This window comes from Zeus faber (genome assembly GCF_960531495.2).
Source record: "Zeus faber genome assembly, chromosome: 16".
NCBI classification, from domain to species: Eukaryota; Metazoa; Chordata; class Actinopteri; order Zeiformes; family Zeidae; genus Zeus; species Zeus faber.
This window is the reverse complement of record NC_137202.1, coordinates 6,683,767-6,706,230: the sequence shown is the minus strand read 5'-3', so window position 1 is coordinate 6,706,230 and position 22,464 is coordinate 6,683,767. Positions and strand designations below refer to the sequence as shown.

The 22,464-nt window shown below is 45.0% G+C and overlaps 1 protein-coding gene across 1 annotated transcript; it reads left to right on the top strand.

The window, feature by feature from the left end:
- Nucleotides 1-1,101: 1,101 nt before the first annotated feature.
- Nucleotides 1,102-22,080, top strand: pdzd7a (PDZ domain containing 7a; the record flags this gene model as incomplete). Its single annotated transcript, XM_080017029.1, has 15 exons — nucleotides 1,102-1,294; nucleotides 1,496-1,633; nucleotides 1,837-2,011; nucleotides 2,411-2,587; nucleotides 2,696-2,843; nucleotides 3,960-4,020; nucleotides 5,104-5,631; nucleotides 7,426-7,581; nucleotides 7,839-8,011; nucleotides 16,349-16,440; nucleotides 16,579-16,670; nucleotides 16,911-16,979; nucleotides 17,496-18,164; nucleotides 18,527-18,627; nucleotides 21,907-22,080. 15 exons carry the CDS (start codon nucleotides 1,102-1,104, stop codon nucleotides 22,078-22,080), a joined length of 2,946 nt encoding a protein of 981 aa, XP_079873155.1.
- Between the last annotated feature and the right edge of the window lie 384 nt (nucleotides 22,081-22,464).

The window sequence follows — 22,464 nt, the reverse complement described above, 5'->3', positions numbered from 1 at the left end:
TCCAAGTCCTACTTAAATTCCCTGATGGTCTCATTGTGTGATTGTGCCTATTTGCTGCAAAATAAATTCCCTCATCGGGGAAAATATAGACCTGAACTGAATTGAACTGAACTGAACTGAACTGAACTATGTCAAGCACTGTTCATTCACAATGGTGCTGATTGATTCGACAAGTGTAGGCATATATAGATTTAACAGTGTTAGCAAGTTGGGCCTGTCTTATTCCAATGTCTAAAATAGGCATCGGTATATTTACCTGTTACCAGGTTATTGACCTTGGCACGAACCTACGGGACTTCTTAGTTACTCGCCACAACAGCCATTAAATTAAACATGACCAAGCCTGTGTCCCAAGGGGAATCAACGTGCACTGTTGATTGCTCCGCAGACCGTGCCACAGCCATGCAGCCAACCTGCTGTAAGCTGGAGGGAAGAACACCATGGGCGGACAGAGGGATCTCAGGGGCCGACTTGCCAGTCAGCCTCAACCCAAGTTTTCGAAACCTCTAGAAGAACCGCTGGAGGAATGGTGTGTTATATCAGGCTTTGTTTGTTATTGTTTTCTTTACTCAGATAAAGATATCCAAGACCCAACTGTCAATCATGGATCCTCTAAACGTCTAAGTATTACAGATGTTTTACACTCCATGGATAGCAGTTTAGTCATTATATTTTCTCTACAATGTTTAGCAGTTTATGAGCTATAACCTAACATTTGTTGATTAGAACCTTCCATATACAATGTTCACCTGTTACTTACAATATATAACATTTATCAGGTTATATTCTATAGACGATAACTTAGGACATGACAGCATAATTATTATTTGAAAAAATATTTAAGTTGAGGTGCAGTGATCTTGCCTCTCAAGGTGTGTCTGAGTCTTCTGGTCTTGGTCTCGGAGAGACAAACAACGGAAACAAACCAACCTATATCATCACTCAGCACCAACCACAGAGTGTCGAAGGACCGGAGGACCCATCTTCCCGTCCCCATCCGCCCATCCTCCAGCTCACGCTCCTGAGTGTCTAGACCCTGACAGCGTAACCCACACTCACCCTCGTCTGGATGAGTAAGGGGCAGAGGGACGGACGCCTGGCATGGCTCACTCCTCTCACCCCACTGGTCGGAGGGAGATGACGAATGGAGGGGACCATGCCCACCTCCACAACGGTGGCCAGACAGGGAGGTCCCACACCGCCACGCGCTACATGCAGAGAAAGCAGCACCGGCACAGAGCCAGGTCCTCCTCACCCATGGGCAGAGTGATTGTCATCAATGCCCCCGTTGATGGTAAGCACAGGTCACGGTGATTACTATACTATTTTTCTTAATTACACAAAATGTCAATAGATAATATCACATAATATCACATGAGTTATTGTGATTCTGTCTGTGTGTCTTCTGACTGTGTGTGTGTGTGTGTGTGTGTGTGTGTGTGTGTGTGTGTGTGTGTGTGTGTGTGTGTGTGTGTGTGTGTGCGCCTACGTGTAGGTGGGGACGAGAGTGAAGATCTTCACACATTGACCGTGGATAAGAACCTGGACGGCCACCTGGGCTTCAGTGTGCGTGGGGGGTCTGAACATGGACTCGGCATATTTGTCAGCAAAGTTGAAGATTACAGCTCTGCAGGTTAGCAGAGTGTGTGTGTGTGTGTGTGTGTGTGTGTGTGTGTGTATTTATGTACTTTTTAAATTTGTGCATCTAGTATATAGTTCTTGTGGTGATGCTGTGCTTGCACTCGTGTGTACATATGTCCGTATGTATGTATATGGTGTTTACATGCTTGTATTTGTCTCTTAATTTTCTTATGTGTGTTTTACCTACGTCCTCAGAGCAGGCTGGCCTGAGTGTGGGTGATAAACTGGTGGAGGTGAATGGTATTAGTCTGGAGAGCATCACTATGAGCAGCGCTGTCAAGGTCCTGACAGGAAGCAACAGGCTGAGGATAGTGCTGAGACGCGTGGGCAAGGTGCCTGGCATCCGCTACTCCAAGGAGAAGACCACATGGTAAGATGCTGCAGCTGCTTACTATGGACATAGTTCTGTAGCAAGCAGTTCACAGTGCACACAGGTAAGGAATCCTCGAGATTAACTGTAGGTTTTAGAAAATATACGTTCTACTTTTCCTGGAGTATGTGTGAAAGATTATAGTATATTCATGTCATTCATGTATATTTTTGCTTGTAGTTTGCTCATGTCTCAGGAATGGACTGATAACCACTTTTTATGAATAAATATCAATTAGTGTTAATAATGTAGGAAAACGTAGGAATGAGTGGCCAGTGGTCAGCAAAATTCCCTGTTTAGGTGTTGTGTGACTGTCAATGGATAGTCGTCGTGTGGTTCCTTGTGAGTCTGTGTGTGTGTGCAATAATCAAACTTGTCTGCCTTACTGAATGTGCGCAGGGTGGATCTGATCCACAGGAGGATGGTCGTGGAAGAAAGTGGTCGCACACCATCCGAGGCCAGCTCAGACAGCGCACTCCGTAGGATCATCCATCTTTACACAACATCGGATGACTACTGCCTCGGCTTCAACATCCGAGGGGGCAAAGAGTTTGGCCTGGGGATATACGTCTCAAAGTAGGGATGATGCTTAGCTTTACTTGGCATACACTTATTCTATCTATATGGTATATGGGAGAATATGGAATAGATTTGATCAGAAACATAAACGTGTTTTCCCATTAGGTTGGACCCTGGAGGACTAGCAGAGCTGCATGGCATTAAGATGGGCGACCAAATCCTTGCAGCCAATGGAGTGAGCTTTGACGACATCACTCATAGCAATGCAGTTGAGGTCCTGAAGAGCCATACCCACATTATGTTGACCATCAGGGTGAGTTTGATTCTCACCACACTTTATAAACCACCTTCTTACATTATCAAAGAGAATTTTTATGCAGTATTGACAATTCCTGTACTGTATTAGGTATTTCAATCTGTATTAAGATAAATGAATCTCTAAGTGCTCTGACACATTAAAGAATGTCACAGTGCATTAAACAATACAAGCCCTTACAGTATTTGAATTGAGAATGCAAGGCAGGCAAGAACAGACAGTTGGCCTTGAGCCTTTGAATTCCTAATGCGCGCGCGCGTGTGTGTGTGTGTGTGTGTGTGTGTGTGTGTGTGTGTGTGTGTGTGTGTGTGTGTGTGTGTGTGTGTGTGGTTGTGTGCACGCGTGTGTGCATGGTTGTGTGCACATGTATGTGCGTGCGCGCAGTCCGAGCTTGGACATTCCTGCGTACTCATTTTACTCTTCTGATCTCAGGTTCCATGTGTGAAAAAACAGCCCAGGACGACATTCATTATTCAAAGGCAGTCAGGGATCAGGTTTAATTCTGCAGAAAGCATTTTAATACCCTCCTTAGTCTTATGTTAGAGCCCCTTATGGCCTAAAATCATACACAGTGGATGTGGGGTTTGGTTACTAAACACCCTCTCACACCTGCTCAGTGAAGGTTTTCAGGACATCTTAGAGGGGGTCTAGCGTAACTTCTCTTTGACCCCACATTAATGTACAATGTTAAGGGTGATAAGTCTTTGTTCATGGGTCAGTCGCCCTCCACTCCTTCACCATAACAGCCTCCTATTGGTAATGGATGGTTCACCAGTACACAGGGAAGTAGAAGGCCTTCAATTTGTACGGACAAGATACAAGAGGCAATTTTTCCTTTTTCAGTTTTGTGCTCCAAGCTAAGCGTCTTTCGCTTTTGCTCACTCATTTATCCATGAGGACAGTGATGTCATACAAGTCTCTAAGGTTGAATTAACATGGGCATATTCAAATTTGCCTCAAAGCCATTTGGATTTAACCGATGTAACCTTTAACCTGTGTTTAGCTTCTAAGCTGTAATGCATGTCTCCTCGATAACTCACTCATGGCATTGACAAAGAATATTTTCACTATTGTTATTGTTCAATCTTTTGTGTGTATTAAATTTCCCTTCAGGAGGCTGGAAGATACCCTGCATACAAGGAGATGGTGGCAGAGTATAGTTGGCTCAACAAATGTATGTGCTTTTTGTTATTCTAAATATTACATTTATTAATACGATTTTTGTTATGTTATGCTTGAAGATTAGTTAGTATTGGTTGATTGATATTATGCTCATGAGGAGAACCGAACAGCATAATAGTCCTCAAAGATGCCTTTCAGAGTTTTGACCGTATTTTCCTCTAATAAGTGCCGGGGACGTGGTCTGCAGAACAAATAAAAGCCTGCCTGAAATATAGACCAGGGGAAAAACTGATTGGAGCCGTGGCGCTGTTCCGGTGCGGAGCTCTGCTCCCAAACAAAGCAAATAAAAACTGTCTGTTTTTATTGTATAGGTGTATTTAATTTACTCCATTTCCTACTGCTGCATAGCAGACTGCTTCTTGGGGAAAATGTCCTGCTCTGACTTTTAGGGTAGCTACTAGCTCTCTTTTTTCACCATACATGTGTTTGCATGGCATGGCACCCAGACGGAAATTTCATTGAAAATTCATGCTAAAATATGATCAAATATACTAATTTAACAGAGGGAATTGGATACAAAAGCCTTCCACTAACATAAGCCTGCTTCCAATAAAGGCTTGGTACCATCTGCAGTTGAGGTAAATAAAGGCCCCGGTCACTATTTGAGGAAATACGGTATATACAAATTCAGAAATGCTATTTATCTGCTATATTCTTTTCTACTTGGAGGTCTCGCAAACAGAAGTAGAGCATTGGCTGCCTGTAGCCTACTAATGCTAAAACCCTTGAATACATTTCTAGACACAACTTCAATTCCCTTTTTTTTCGGTTTGATGACAGTCCAAAAATAGTCGAGGATTAATTCAAAGTGTACTCAAAGACAGATCTGTCAGCTGGACAAGAGCAAGTCCAAACATCTGGGTTTGCTGGAGGCCTTTAGTCTTCAAGGATTTTAAGGATCCAGGATTTGCGTTTGATTGCATTTGAAACCAAGCCCCTTATAAGTTCATGTTATAATACTCTTTTCATCCTAAACAAAGGCAGTTTACTGTACCATTGTTATGTGTTAATCCTATTAAAATGCTATAGTGGGAAACTATCCTTAAAAACCTAAGCTCCTCTCTTTGGTTTATAGCAGCCATTGGAGGCCCTGCACCCTCCTCCCAGGGTTCTGACTCCTTCTCCTCTGCCTCCTCGCTGTCTTCTGGAACCCCTCTCAGCTCCCTCAGTGGTCTTTCCCAAGTTATGTTCCCTCCCGTCTTCGGCCCTGAGATGGTGGATGTCGCTATCTCCACAGAGGACCGTTGCCGACGTCCAAGCAGCGCTGAACGCACCACGGCAAAGGCCATACAGACAGACCCCCGGCCCCCGAACCCCATAGACCACCCTTCACCTCACGGCTCACACACCAGCAATCTGGTTACCACAGAAACCAGTCGGACTGTAGGCGCCACTTTGCTACTGAAGGACACAGTCATACGTGGGAAAGGGGAGGGGCCAAAGGAAATTAATGGTGCCAGAGAAGGAGGGCGGGGCAGGACCAGGTCGCTGTCGTCAGGGGAACCGCAAGTGGCCAAAGACTCTCCTAAGACAGCCGTGCTGATGGCCCTGAGCAGACCCCGGAACCCAATAAGACGCTCTCAGAGTCACATCACTGCCACAGGTGAGAACATTGAGAGCAGGGGCTCTCAATGTTTTTTGGCCCATGACCCCGTTTTTAGGTCCCAAAATTCTTACGATATAAGACATATACACATCCTGTACATAGGCATATCATCGAGAACTCCAAATTGCATCAATTGAGGAGTAGTATTTACTGCTAAAGCAACATTCTTTTTTATCTTCATATCCATTTACATTTGCAGATATTTCGATTTTACATTTACATTTACATTTAGTCATTTAGCAGACGCTTTTATCCAAAGCGACTTACAAGGGAGAATAACATTCAAGCTACATTGCGACAGAGACATTAGTGTAACAATAAATACTGCTAAGTAGTGCTAAGTAATTGTAAGTTAGGAGAGGAGGTGCTCTCTGAAGAGCTGGGTCTACAAGTGCTTCTTAAAGACAGAGAGGGAGGTCCCTGCTCTGGTCGTTTTTGGCAGCTTGTTCCACCAACGTGGAACTACAAATGAGAATAACCTGGATTGCCGTGGTTGTACGGCCGGCAGAGCCAGGCGACGCTCATTTGATGAGGGCAGCATCCGAGGGGTAACATGTTTTGTTTTGTTTTAATTGGATTAATTTCAATTGCAATCTCAATCCATCCATCAGACAAGATAAATCACTCCATTCAGAGTCACAATGTGATTAAAGAAAAACACTTCATCTGGTATTTATCTAAGAACACTGAAACAATTCATGAGATCTTTTTTTTTCTTAAAAGTATGCTTTCTCCTGATTGGGTTGATTTGGGTTTTTTTTCTCAGTCACTTTAGATAGATATGATATGTGATATATGATGAGATTTTTTTTTTCCGTGGAGGTTCATCCACATCGATAATTTATTGATCTGAACTGCTATGCTGGTTTATCAAATACACCGCGGCTGCCTTTTACCTCTTGCGCGTGTCCAATCAGTGCATTCTTACGGCTAAAGGCGATCTTGCGACCAACAATGGAAACAGCATATTAGAGGAGCATAACACCAGTACATTGAATGGTTGTTTCTTAAAATGTGACAACTAAAAAAAAAATCTACAAGCTATTTTTTAACAAAACAAAATAATCTTTCATCATTTAGGATGACCACTTGAATGATGTGTCATGGTTGATACCTTTCCTTTGTTCTTACTTCTCACACCACTGTGAGAATTTAATAGGAAAAGTCACAGTGAGAAACTTACACCTAGCCTTGTGATTTATGAGCATTTCATTTACAATTTATCTGACCCTTTTCATGCGTCATGGGCACTGACAGGGGCTTGGGGCAAGGCCCATGGTTGATTGGCTGTTTGTTATGTAAGCTTGAGCACTTCACGGTAGTAGCCTTAATACATCAGAGTGTATTCCGGAATGGCGTGGCCGCAATTCATCAATATTACTGTGTCACTTTCCACGGAGGAAGATTTAGTAGGGTGAATGAAGAAGCAGACTGGAAGAGAAATGGAACAGTCCGTTCTCATAGAGTGATGTGCATATCACCGATTATTGAATAGCAGCAAGTGCTGAACCCTGCAAAGAAGAAAGAATTATTATCTTAACAACATACATAGATACCGTGAATACGATTCCCCATATTTATCCGCAGCAAATACATGCACCGCCCTGCTTTGTGTTTTCAGTTGATTGTTTTATTTAATAATTTTTTCTGGTGTTATTACATTATCGGAATTCGACTTTCTGCAAACTCATTCTTTCAGTGGTACAAATTCAACCATTGTCATAGCACCTCGTGGGAATTTATAGATGGACCAGAATTGTGAACTTACCTGCATCACGTTGCTCCATTTAGAGCATAAGCAGAAGAAAAAGTCCCAGCAGAAGGACAAGAGCACAACAGAGGGCAAAACCACGCTGCAGCGCTCCAAGACCTTCGTTAATCTCTTATTCAAAAGGGACCGCAAGGAGAAAAGCCCCTCGAAGTCCCCCTCCCGCCACGCCGACCGAGGTGAGCGCAAGCAGGCAGCTGTGTCAACAATCAATACCTTCCCTATTTATTCTCCACAGGCTTCAGACTTGAATTGGCTTAGATCATCTTTGTGGGGTGGAACTGCAATGGTTTTTTTCAACATCCAGGTTCACCCACGACTTTGCTCGAAGAGGGTCACTTTCCTTTCTCGAAACGATACTTTTTTTGAACGAACGTTCATTCATATCGACAGGTTACTGACCACACCTAGCAAGCTTCTTTCTTTGACTGGTTAGACAAAGGCAGGGGTCGTCCCTTTCAGCTCTTGAGCCCCCCGAGGGAAAGCCGTGCTGGTGTGAAGGGCAGCAGCTCCGGGGCGCGACCGGAAACTCTGGAGCAGGTTGAGAGCATGGCCCAAAAACTGCTCAGCCCGGATGAGGTCGCCGCTGTGCTCAGGCACTGTCGCCGGGTGAGTTTTCAGCTCTTGATGGACACAAAATCGGGTCATAAACAGGATTTTTCTAAATGACAAAAAAGTAAATTTGAATAATTTATATTTAAATTTTTCGCATTCATCAATTTATCTCAACTTGAATAATTGCATTAAAAAACTGATTGTGAATCACATACTTTAATTCACATAAACTGCATAACTTGGATTTATTCGTTTGGAGCTGAATTACAATAAACTTGAAACTGAATGTAATGATATGAAATTGAATTAATTGTGAAGCTGTGTTTGATCCTCACTGAATATTCAATCAGTTCTCACAATTCAAATTCAGTTCTAGTTATTCTTATTCAGTTCTTTCAGTCTTTAATTCAGTGCGTAGTCAAAACTGTTCAGAAACACTAATTATTGCTCTGAATGGGCTGTGATTCTGTCTGAAAATATACACCTGCTCAAACACACATTTCAAGCTGTCTATAAATGTATCCAATTACTTAAATTCTTGAGGGGACAGTGTGCGGTATTGTTCCCCTATATCTATTTGAGTTCCTCCAAGAGACTGAAGTTTTAGCCGGCAGCCATGACAAAGGACGGATTTGACCCGTCATTTATGATAAGGGTGAAATATCTGCAACCATCTGATCCTTCTCTGCTTAGCCGCCCTCAGAGTCATCAGAGACACTCAAAGGATCAACTCCTCAGACTGAATAAGAGACCGGCTCCACTTAGAGCACAATGTGTCCTCACTGGTAATGAGCTGTACCTAAAGACTGAATTATTGACAGACATGTTGTTTTCTTGACAAGGTTAATTCAAGTTCAAGTTCAAGTTCAAGAGATTATTACTTCTAACAGTACACATTAGATGTCAAGTTTCCATCTGAACGTGGGATGCATTTTAAATGCCTTCAAAAAGTCAGCAATAGAAAATGAGGACTGCTACTGGCCAGTGGAGCAGTTGTCAGTGCAGGTTTATATGTGACTGCTGCTTGACCATGAGACAGAGTGGCGGTGGGTCCTTAAAATGTCTCAAATACACATTTGCTAATAACAGGCTGTGGTGTGGAGATGGGATGGGTTGAGCAGCCACACCTGACCTGGATCTAGGTGATTGGTTGAGGGTGGCTGCATACCTGTTGCTCATCGGTTGGGATAACAGGTTGGGCTAGCAGGTTTGCAGCCACCCTGACCCAATCACCTAGATCCAAGTCAGGTGTGGCTGCTCAAACCATCCCATCTCCACACCACAAAGGCCTTAAAAGTATTAAATTGTCTTGAATTCTGATTGGAATTCAGATCTTAAATGTTTTTAAGTCACATTGTCACCACGAGAATTTCCAGTATGCACTCAATGCCCCTATTTTTGCTCCTCTATGCATTTAGATCACATGTCGCAATGAGTCTGCAACGTTAAATTAACGCCTGCTCGTTTAGTTTATGGAAAAAGGAAATGCAAGTTTAATGACAAATGGCTTGAGAATAATGACTACTTGTGGTGATTAAAGCCAGTACCTGGAAATGCTTACAAAGCAAAGTCGAAGGTGTTTTAAACTTGGGACAATGGGGATCAAGGTGGTGGAATCGCACATGCAGAGCGGGAAGCACAGTGAGCGAGAGTCCGCCAGCAAACTCCAATGGCCCATTTCTGCTCCAGTCTTTCCACCACTAGCGAGGATGTTACCATGGAAGTTACGATGGAAAATCCACAGCCAACAAAGTCATCATCTGACCTCCGAACAATTTGAACACTCAGAGCGGAGGTGATTTCACAGATCAAATGACGGGATTGAAGACGTGTTCAAAGTGTGTTTCCAGACTCGGGGCTCGTGCAGACATTTACATGTGGAGGAGACAAGACCCGATCAAGCTAAATTTGGATTGGCCAAAATAAAAAAATAAAAAATGCTTATAGCTCAAGTCAACACAAGCATATTTGTAATCATGTTTGATGAGACCCTGAACCAGACAACGAAAAAGCAAACAATTGGATCTGCGTTTGCGTTATTGGTTAAATGTCCATGTTCTGTCAAGATAATACAGTATGGATCACAGTTCATGGGCTATGCAACTGCCCAGGACCTACTCCAGCATTTCAAAGTAAGTTTGCTATCAATCAATCAATCTATTTATTAACTTACCTCTTAAATACTGTATATTGGTGTATCATATAGACAAGCTTTACTGATTTGCCAAGTGAATAACAGCTATGGCGAGGGCACTAAACTCGATTTCCAGCTGCTACAGTAGCTGGTAGATTTCGTTAATTCACTTGAATTAGTCTATCAGCCAAATTGAATTTTAGAATAGAGTAGAGTCTGGTTGTTCACCTAACTTTTTTTTTTTTGCCTGTTTTAATACAAACTTATCAGCCACAGACAAAATCAGCATATGGCTGGTGATATCTCCTGCACTGACCATGGGCTAGCTGCAAAGGTGGTCTAGTTATGTAAATGGCTAATGTTGCTTAATTTGAGAAATAATTTTCATTCTTTTTATCCTACCCAGTCTAACATTAATCTGAAGTATATTGTCAGCGAAGATGTGTTGAATGTTGTATGGCTAATGTCTGCATCTTTTTTTAATTCCCAGGAGTGTGCAGCAGCTTGACCTGAGAAATACAATTTCAGTCTCCATGGATGGATGCTGCTGGAAGTTATTTTAACTGCTCCAGCAGGGACAGGCAGAGGCGTTTAGGGGTGCCCAGCTGACTGGGGTGGGGAGAGGTGGGCTCCGCACACTCCACAATGCCTTCAAAAGTGGCTTCATTGTCTAGAAAAGGTGGTCAGGGCATAGTCTTCCATAATACCCCTGCTAAAAGAGAGGATTTCTGCACGTTGACCAGGACATCTGTGTTTCCCCTACCATTCTGTGGGCATCGCTGGATAGATAACCTATCCGTCGTTGACAGAGCTATTTCAATATGGCCAATAATCATGATGTACGTGGATGAAATATCAAACAGCGGTTAGGTTACAGGACATAAAATCTTTATTTTTTGCAGAAAACATTTTGTCAGTCTTACGCCCCGTCCTCCACCCTTCCTGCTCGGAACGCCAGAGAAGCCCAAGCAGTGGGTTGGAGTTTAGAGGGGACCCCATGGACTGTTTGACTAACATCGTCCAGAAAATGCAAGACGGGATCCCACTGAAGTACCCCATTGTGACGCAGATGGCATGTTTGGACCCAACAAACATGTTCTCAGACCCCGACTTGTGCCAGGAAAGAATAAAACTACTTGTTCAGAGGTTTCTGCAAGACAGCCAGCTGTCAGGAGGTGTCTCTGCTGGTTTCCAGAAGTCTAGACTAGACTAGACTTACACTGTCACACTTACCTGAAGCTTGTAGAGTCACAACACAATACAGCAGTGATAGGTTTGTCTGATTCAGTATTTCTTTTCATTACATTGATTGATCGATTCTGTTATTTGTTTTGTAATCTGTTTTACAACAGTTGATGTGATTGTCCAGCAATTTGGAAACTTCTTGTTTCTGGAGGCGATAGCTGAAAACGTTAATCGTACTCTGAGCTCCGGACTTTCTGCTGGAAACTTCTGCTCCTGTCCCATGGCCGGTTGAGAGAGGCTTTTCTGTAAACAAGGAGGTGGAGGCTGATAACATGCGGGCGGACACAGTTGTTGCTCAGAGGATGATATGTGACCATGTCGCTGACTAGGGGGAGGGTGGGGGGGGCTCTCAAAGTACCTCTGACAAAGGAGCTCCTGGCAGCTGCAGCTTCAGCAAGGTCTCAGTATCGGCAACACCTGGACCAGGAAAAGAGAGAGAAGGAGAGCAATGCACAAAGAGAGAAGAGAAAGGTTACAGAGGACCACCTTGAACACTCAGTAAGGTAGCAAGCAGCCTGGAAAATCACCAGGTCCGACATAGAGAGGAAGAGATACAGAGAAAAAGTCACAGAACTGAAAGAGGTTTAGACAAAGCTGGAAAATAAATTTGCAGAACTCAGGAATACGCAATAATGTCCAGGCAGGCAATTTCTCTCTTTTCTTTACCTCACCTCCCTGTTTTAGCTCACTTCAGAATTCCTGTTTCCACAACATTTCAAATGAAAGTTGTGCATTCACATTGTTATAATTTATCCTATAATAGAAATACAAGGTTTCAATAGCCAGGACAGAAACCAAGCTGCTCTTGTGAGCTGGTCAATGAAAACTCATAAGCAAGTGGTGAGGTACAGTGGCTTCTTTTCAGTCCAAAAGCTGCTGGAATTGTTTTTGTGGCCTTTGGTTTGGTTTTCATACAACTCTGTTGTTGATTTCTGGGATATTGTCAGCTGATATTAAATGTTCTGAGAATATTGTTATAATAAATATCATTTAGGACAACAATGATATTTTTGTGTTTTCTTTTCATGTTAATAAACACATTTGGACAATGTTCCTAAAGTCAACCAATTATCTTTTCCTTTTTTTTTTACCTACTTTTTCATTTTTTTCTCATTTTACCTTAGTGTTTATTTTGAACTGACATCAAGGAAAGAGTACAGCATATTTTCACTATTGGTGTGTATTTCCATTGCAAGTTTGGTCTTAAATTAATGTAAAGTGGTATTAAAAAGGTCTTAAAAAGTCTTAAGTTGAACTTTTTTATCCCTGTAGACTGAGACTACATAGTTACTAAGGGAACTATGCACTATGTCATAATTTATTCCAAATATTGTCTCTTATTACAGCCATTTTTCCATCACCCTGTATTATATCTACTTTTTATCAATAGTTTTATTTGTATTCCTTGTGTTTCCATTCAGGTTTACTTGAAATACAAAATGAACGTAAGAAACGGGTGAATGGAAACTCCTAATGATAAGGTTTTCTCTAACTATTTCCCACTCAATGTTCAACTTTGAAATACCTGGTCCCCCGATATAAGCCAGTGCTGCACTCTCTGTAGACCTATTTAGGAAATAAAGTTGTGTGGGTAATGCTTTATAGGACGGCCTGGGTGTCACAACTGGTGCTGAATTGCTGACCCAAACACGGAGACAGGAGGCCGGTTTCCAAACCAAAATGTAAAAAACTTTTAGTCTTTTAGTATAACCAAAAAAACAGTACATGGTCCATGAGCAAATGTCAAGACTGAGCAAGGGGCCTCAGTCAGGCAGGGCTATAAATAACCAACCGATCAAGCAAACACAGGTAAAAAAAAGTGAAATCGTATTTGCACAGACAAGACATTCATAATGGCCTCTGTCAGACGCTTGAGGAACTTGCAGGCTGGGAGCCATTCCTGAAACCGCTTTTCAGAGGGAACTTTCCCATCACTTACTATGTATTTTCTTGGAACTAATGGCCTAACTTCCTTGGGGATTTAGAGTGTAAGGGGGGAGGGAGCAGTAGCTCAGGAGGTAGAGCGGGGTTGTCTAGTAAGTAGAAGGTTGCTGGTTTGATCCCAGGCTCCTCCTGGTAGTGTGCTAATGTGCTAATGTGTCCTTGAGCAAGACACTTAACCCCCTAACTGCTCTCCTAGATACCTAAGATACTAGGATGGGAAAATACAGACAAATTGCAAAATTTCCCATTATGGGACTGATAAGGGTTTATAAATAAATAAAATGTATATGGATGAAGTGCAAGAGCAACAAATGCTCTTGCCCTCTCATGGCAGTTGTGACAATAATTTTTATCAGTCCCAAAGAAAACACCAGGGAGATCGAGGTTTTGTGTGAATTTCAGGCATTCAATGAGGTAACCAAGAAGGATGTGTACACCCTGCCTTGTACTGACCAAACACTGGATGCTGTGCACAGGTCTTCATAGTTTTCAGCTCTGGACCTACGAAGCAGCTACTGGCAGGTGCCCCTCTCCCCTGAAGCCAGGCTCAAAACATCATTCACCACCAATAAGGGTCTGTGGCAGTTTCACGTACTCCCTTTTGGCCTCTGCAATGCCCCTGCCACTTTTGCGAGACTCATGGACCAGGGGCTGGGTGGCGTCTCTCGTCAGGAGTGTGTCGTATACCTGGACGACAATATCCTGGTCCATAGAGGGTCTTTCGGAGCAGCTCTGGATACCCTGAGGTGCCTCTTGGGTAGAGTGGCAGCTGCTGGGCTGATGGTCAACCCAAAAAAGTGCCACTTTATGCAGAGAGAGATCACGTTCCTGGGTTGCCAGCCCAGAGGGCAGGGAATCAGCACAGTGGAGGACAAGGTCCAGGCAGTGAAAGACTGGTCCACACCCACAAACACACGGCAGCTTAAGAGCTTCCTCGGACTAGCCTCATACTATAGGAGGTTTGTGAAAAGATTGTCCTGTGTGGCTGTTCCACTCTTCCGCCTTCTGCAAAAGGGCAGAGAGTTTGCATGGACAGAGGACAGGTTAGGTCCACGCAAAACCCGCACCGCACCCCTGCATCCTCAAAGCGATAGTCTCGTTGAAGGGTTCAATTGGACTGTGGCGGAGCAGCTCGCCATGGTCACAGCCAAACACCAGCGGGACTGGGACCTACACCTTCCCCATGTCCATAGCATACCGGTCTGTTGTCCAGGACTCTACATGCCAGGACGCCTGCCCGACTCATGCTGGGGAGAGAGATCGGCACACCAGCAGAGATGGTGGTGGGTATACCCCCAGACTCCCCACCAGTCCCACAAGGCCATACGCCGTACGACTGCAGGATAGCTTGGAGATGGCCAACCTATTCGCCAGGAATCGGCTTCTGCAGGCGGGGCGAGGCAGAAGAGGAACTACGACGTTTGGGCGGCACTTCGGAACAGGGAAGTTTGAATGGGTTTACAGTCCCCAAAGGAAGAAAGGGCAGTGTCCGGAACTTGACAGCAAGAGGGTGGGGCCCTGTACAATCCTGGAAAGACTGGGGGAGGTGGTGTACAGGGTGCATATGCCACCTAGAGGAAGGATCATGGCTCTCCACTGAGACGGACTAGCCCCTTACCGAGCCAGATCAACGTCAAATCCTTGAGAGACACCCCTGAGAGAAGCGCCCCTACAACCCCACAGTTGGTGACTGTTTCCCCTGCCCCAATCTTCCTCACCTTGGCACTCTGTTGGGTCTCCCAGACCTGGGCACCTGGGCGCCTCTTACCGTGCCCCAAGGTGTAGGAGGCCCCCCAGCCTGTTGTTTGGGACTGATGCATGGGGGCGTGGACTATTTTGCTCTTTATTTCAGTGGATGTGTTCTAAAAAAAAACAAAAAACATTACTTTGTAATGGGTTAGCATTGTAATGACCCTCCATGCCTTGGGGACTTGTTATGGTTGTTAGAATATGTTGTACAGTGGGAGGTTCCAAATCTCGCGAGAAAGAGGGTGAGAGGGAGAGAGGAGAGGGAGAAGTGTTGGAGGTGTTGTGGACTGATCTACAGGCATGATATGGCCCGGACAATGACCTGGAAGGTACAATGAACCCCAGTGGTCGATAACCACCGCAATGTTCCGGTGGCTTCTTCTGCCACCGGAACATTACAATTTTATTCGCTAGCTAGCTCGTAAGCATATCCAATAGCTACAAACAAGATGGAATGAAGAAACGTACAGATAACCTTGCATGCCTCAGACCACATTAACTCAAGGGGAGTCGAAAAAGAAAGTTGCAGCTTTACAAGTCTTCACATTATTCCAATCTTCATAAACAATACTATACAGCGACATAAGACATTATCCTCCGCTCTGCATCTCTCTGTAGCGTGCGACCAACAATAATGAGCGGTTCATTATTGTTGGTCACACTGGTCCCACTGCAACACAAGAGCATTGGGTCCGCTATGGAAATATTAGACAGGTCCCTTTACGCATATTATCTTAATTTACAAAATGTTATTTTATTAAAAAGTAAATTATTAAAACGTAAATTATTAAATGAACTTAAACTGCATAACTGACTCTAATGGAGTTTTCCCTTTCTGAAGCTATATCCTCCCCCCCCCGCCCCCCATAAAAAATGATGGTTGCAAATGATTCTGATATTACTATTTGTAGTAGTGAATAACAGTTCAAAAGCAAGCATGGTGGCACCACAAATACGGGTATAACACATGCAGTGCACATACTGAACTGTACCCCTGGAGTGTGGGTGAAGCTTGCCTCCCCAACTCACATGCACAAAAAATGATTGTCACAACTGCAAAACAAAAGCTGTTTTTGTTTTTATTTCACTTCATCCATAAACATTTATGATTCATTACGAGGAAGTTACACTGTAATTTCCGGGAAGTGACTGTATACGGTGAGTGATGGAAAGTTACACCGTGGACTGTATAAAACGTGGGCTGTATTACAAGTGTTACCGTTGTGTGGTTAGAGCCATATTTGTGGGGGGGGGGGGGACTAAACTAAGTGTTTCTCTTTTGAGCCTTTTATTTCTTTTGTCCCAACCTTGTCTCCCAGTTTCTGGCAGAGAATGTGACTGACGAACTTGTGCGACCCCTTCTGGCAATTTTGGACAAGCCAGAGAAATTGCTACTGCTTAGAGAGATAAGGTGTGTTTTTATGTGTGTGTGTGTGTGTGTGTGTGTGTGTGTGTGTGTGTGTGTGTGTGTGTGTGTGTGTGTGTGTGTGTGTGTGCGTGTGTGTGTGCGTGGCAGGCATATCTAACTCTCAGATGATATCCTGTGCAGAATGCTAATCCCCACTACTGAGCTGGGCCGTTTTGACAGCATGGTCATGCCCTTTGAAATGGAGGCTTATGATATTCTGAAGAGTCGCTCTGGTGAGTAGACTGACATGTCATTAATTGCTAACGTAACTTTTTTTTTTTTCTTATCCCGTTTCGTCATGGCAACCATTGAAGTTTTATCGTAAACTTTGGAAGATAAGATAAAAAACGTATCAAGATAAGATGGCAATAGTTGAAAGACTAAATAAGTAGAGATACTGGAAAAAGGAGACACGGGAACGTGTGGAATGTGGAGGTCGGTTTTGTTAATTCTGGTTGAACCCTCTTCCCCAGTACGGTCTCCGGCGCTGCGCTCGCCCCGCAGTGGAACCCCACGGCGTCACCTTATCACTCCCATCCCAGGTAGGATCACCATGCGTGTGCCCGCCGTGCACCGTGATGGGTCGCTTCCTCTCCCTACTTTCCCACTTTCCTTTCTCGCCGTGATTGGTCATTCTCTCCCGCTGATCCCTGAGAGATGCACTGAACACGGCGCACTGATCCCTCTCACCTTCCGCTCTTTCTTTCCTTGCTCCCTGCTTAAACGCATTTCATACATTGCGTCCGACAGGAAGGAGACTGAATCGGCATTTAGCCTCAGACATGCTGGGCCTACCTTTTGTGTTTTGAGAAAGCCTCTCCTATTCAAGGCTCACAAACACAGTGTTCGCAATAAGCACAAGCCCTAGTTTCCCATGACCCTTAGCGTGGTCTTATTGGTCAGGGGTCAGGGGGTTTGCTGACATTATGAAACAGAAAGGATCATAGAGGTGGTCAGCGCGTTAACAGGTGGAAGTGGATGCTGTCCCACAGTATGACACAGTGGTTTAAGGCTGGTTAATTGTTTTATATGCGTATGTCTGCCCACTGTGCATCCAGACTACAGAGGGGGATTCCAACTCCAGCTGGTCCAGGACATTGAGAGGGAGCGTCAGCTAATCGAGGACCTGGGAAAGCTGTGTGTCTCCAGCCTGCATACGGGCCTTCTGACCCCCTCCCACGCCTTCACCCCTCTCTTGGACGTACCCGTCGACGGCTACGCCCACTCGGCCTTGCGCTCCCGCTCCCGGAGTCCCTCCATATCGCCCAACTTCCTCCTCACCGACTCCCCCGGCGGCACCCAATGTGGGCGCCGACCACAGCGCTCCCCTCACGGAAACGGGACCTTTCGGTACGACGAGGCCTCATCGTTGTCCGTGTCAGAGCGAGGAGATGCCACTCCCGTGCGGGGGAGGTCGCCTGCGAGAAATGGCAGTGGCGGGAAAGACAGACGGGAGGCGAGCCCCGACAGTGCGGAAGGCAGGCGGAGGAGGCGGGAGGGCTACACGGAGGTGAGCGTGCACATCCCCACTCAGAGGCGAGGCGGGAGCTCTCCGGGCGAGGCGTCGGAGCCGCCCAGACAGAGGAGCGCCTCCACAGGGGGAGAGAGTGCTCAGCGGGCCGGCGAACGTCCGCAGAACAGCCACGGCGTGAGAAGAAGAGCAGCGATGTCTGCAGAGCAGTACGACATCACCACAGTGGCCATCTCCAAGACCAAGCCGTCCCTTGGTGAGAGCAGTGATGAGTTTCGACATTGTGACATTTCAATAGATTCTAGCATGTCCAACAATCAATCATCACCATTGGACTCTATCATCCTTGTCTTGTTCGTATGCTTCAAACTAGCTCAAAACTAGAGTGAAACTAGGCTGTCATCATCATAGTTTTGATATCCTCATCCTCACTTATTACCTCACCAGTAGAGGTCAGGGAATCACTTTGAAAGTTTGTCAAGCTGAAAACCTGACTGATTTTGCTGCATATAATTATTCAGAGCTCTTAGAGCTCCTAGAAATATAGTTCAAATTCAATCTATTATCTGATACCATTGTATGACTTGGTACATGGTCTATTGGTCCACGTGCTTCCAGGCATTAGTGTCTCTGGTGGCGCGGAGTCGAAGGTCCAGCCCATGGTGAAAATAGAGAGGATCTTTCCAGGAGGAGCTGCTTCCACCAGTGAGGTCCTGAAGGTGAGCACCAATAGCAGAAAAAAGAATCTATCAATCTAACAATCCTGGAAGGGGGATTCCTCCCTCTGTGACGGCCTTCCCAAGTTTTCTTCCATGTTTTTCTGGGGGTTTTTCTCTGAGAAATGTGACGCTCTCGAAGCCCTTTGAGCAGCGGCGACTCTAGGGAGTGGCCACGGCCACCCCAAAAATGTCATTGGCCACCCCTGTGTCCCCCCCAGATGTGATAGGTAAGTCGGTGAGGTTCATCAACACAAGAAGGCGGGACAAATGCTGGTCGCGCGCTGTCCCCCATGCATCTTGCATGCACATGCTCCTGACAGGCTCCCCTCCCACTCCCTTCCTTGGTTCTCTGTAGTTCAAAACCACATAGGTGTTAAAATAAACGTGTTAAAATCAATGTTGTTTATTCACCGTTAACGGTATGTGCCACCATGTTGATGTGAACTGCCAGACATGAGGTGTATAACCCCGATGACAAATTTCTGGTGGCGCCACCGCCTTTGAGACTTACCGCCTTTGAAAGTAAGGGCTATAGAAATAAACGTGACTTCACATAATGTTGAAATCTGAAATGACAGGGAATGTAATCTTGTAATGTCAACATGTAAACATGTGTAAAAATGTTAACATGGGAATCATATATGAACAGCATACATGATTCGTCACATGGGACCGAAGATAAATGGATATACATGACACGGTCTCGACTCTGTCAGTATAAATAAGAGCCAACTTGTGCTCCGTCTTCTTCTACCATTACAAGTAGAAGGCCAGGGGTCCATCAAGGTCGGGGTGTGTTTTGACTACCTGTCAGTCCGGCGTACCCACATTGTGACTTGCTGTTATAAATGGCCGTGCACATCCGAGTCTGGATGTGCGCTGGGGAGTGGAGAGGGGATGAGAGTAGAGCGCATTCTCGAGTGGCCCGTCTCTTTCATTATTGATGAGGTACATGGTTTCTGCTTTGCTAATGTATTGGTAATATATCGCCGGACAGTAATTTAAAGGTCACGCATGACATTGCTCGCTGGCTCGGCGTGCTCTCACCGGCCTTAAGAGACTACTTGTTGAAGCAAAGGTCACAAGAGGAAGAATTTGACGTGAGGAACAATTTTAGATGTGGCCAGTCATCAGAGGAAAGTTCAAATGTTAAGGGTTGTGCCAAAGAGAATGATGTCTAAAGCGGGACATCATTCTCTGCGTGTTCACATGCACGCACGCGCGCGGGTGCGCGTGGGGCGTGTGTGTGTACCTGTGTGCCTGTGTGCTTGCGTGTGGGTGTGTGTGCGTGCGTGCGTGTGTGTGTGTGTGTGTGTGTGTGTGTGTGTGTGCGTGCGTGTGTGTGTGCAAGTTCAACGCCATTGCTGCTATCAAATGACAACCCCTCAGCCTTAGAGGTAGCCTGACTAGTGGGACAAACACTGGACATCCATTAAAGGCTCATCCTTTTAGCTTCTAACAACTTTCCTCCTACAGTCCTCCAATTTGAGGACACCGATACGGACATGTATACTTTAAATGCTCTCTCTCTCTCACACACACACACACACACACACACACACACACACACACACACACACACACACACACACACACACACACACACTCACGAGTCCTGTGAGAGAGTTTCAAACGGAGTGACAAGTCGGAGGGCTTGTCACTCGGCTCGTACCTCGGGGAGCCTGACCGCTGTGTGTTGCCTCAGCTTCACACCTTGCAGTCAGACAGTATCTGCTGCCTGGCGCGGCGCTATCTTCAAAAACCCTGAGTGCAGCAGGAAGTGAGAGGACTGGAGCCCGGTGTTAACACGCTTCCTGTCCGCTCTCCGCGTGTGTGATCCATCCCGCCACCTCGTACTTTACAGTATGGAAACGGTGACACGGTGCATCTGGGTGAAAGGGCTACAGAATGTTAGATTTAATGACCACAATTGGAATCACAGTATTTTTTTATTTTTTTATTAATGATGTTGTTCATTAAGCTGAAGTGCAGTAACTGATATATTTAATCTTAATAAATTAAACAATACTTGATTGTTTTGCCATTTATCTTAAAGGATAGGTTCACTATTTATTAAAAATGTTGGTTTCCATCATTTATAACTGTTCATTGCACAACCTCATTGAATGCACTGCTATAATCATTTAGGTGAATACAATAGGATTAGGCTTAGGGTCAACTGGTAACCCAGTGGAATTTGTTTGTATTGGGTACTGTAAACAACATAACAAAAGACTTTTAGATCCTTCCACGCAGGCAGGAGTATTTCACCCGCCACATCGTGTTATTTTTGGACGGTGATGCCCATTGGCCGCAGGCGGGAAGCCGGACAAATGCTCTCCATAAATGGTTGTAAAGAGGATGGGACAGATTAGGTTTGATCTATTTGATTCATAAAAATTACTTTTAAAAATGAAAAAAAAAACCAAAACACTCCTATAATCCTCACATTAGTTAAATAGATCTAAATCTTTTGATGCCGTGCTCACAGAGGGCTGTAATTGTGTTGGCCAGTGACGAAAGTGCAGTTGAAGAACAGAGAGCCGAAGAAATACTAAATAAACAGCTGTCTGTATTTCCATTGTGTTTGTCCCCCTGTTAACAGGCCGGGCGGGTTAAAAAGGGAAATGGCTTCATGCTCAATAAATGAAAAAGGAAAGGCCACACTCAGATAGAAGATATCTTTAACAATGCCTCCTGGTGTGTGTGTGTGTGTGTGTGTGTGTGTGTGTGTGTGTGTGTGTGTGTGTGTGTCGCTAACCTTCGCTGAGACTGAGAGTGTTGGGCAGGTGTATCCTCTCCGAGCGCCGATGACTTCAGAGGAAGTTCCTCTCCTCGGGCTTCCAAACATTGGCATTCAGTTTTCATCTCACAGGAAACAGCCAGAGAGCGGACCTTTGCCATGTGTGTGTGTGTGTGTGTGTGTGTGTGTGTGTGTGTGTATTTGTTATTTTTGCTTGTATGTGCACTCACGACGGCCCTCACAGTGGATATATTAACGTAATGGGATCAGGTTTCAGCTAAGGGACAAAGTCAGCGCAGATTTATGGACACTGCCTGCACGGTCATACCGCAACAAGATGGATGACTGAAAGGGAAGAGAGCGACAGGAGCCAGAGGAAGGATTGAGATATAAGTTACGATCAAAGTGTTGATTTCGACAAAGCCCTTTGGATGCCGTTTTTATTTCCACGTGTGTGCAATTCTGAGTCAGCTAACCTGTGTGTGTGTGTGTTCCCGTGTGCGTGTGTGTTTCCGTGTCTGTTTGTGGACGTGGAGGCCGGGTATGAGCTGGTTTGCGTGGACGGTGAGTCTCTGCAGGGCGTGACTCACCAGCATGCCGTGGACAGCATTCGCCGTGCGTTCAGCAACAAGGCCAAAGATCCCATGGTGTTCGTGGTCAAGGTCCCCAAGGTCACCACCCCCAACACCGCCGCAGGCCCCGCCGACTAACCTCCCTCGCGGGCCCCGGGCGGCCAGGGAGCCGCTTGGGCATGGCGGGTAGGAACAAAGCTTAAAGCGGCCTCACGCAGAAACCTTAATTCCCAGTGGAAGGGAAGGGAGCCACGGCATTCCTACCAAACAGGAAATATCCATGCATGGAGGAGAGGATAGTCTTTCATGGATGCACTTTATGACCCGTCCGCTGCTCAAAGCTTTTTTGGACAAAAAGCTGAAAATTATGTCAAATTATGTGATGTTCTACGAAATTATGTGATTATGTGATGTTCTACGAAGGCTGCAGATGGCAGGAGCAGGAAATATGCAGTATGTATGTCAAACATGGATGTGTTACGACTGACCCTCAGCTGTTATCTTATTTATCTTGTAAAAAAT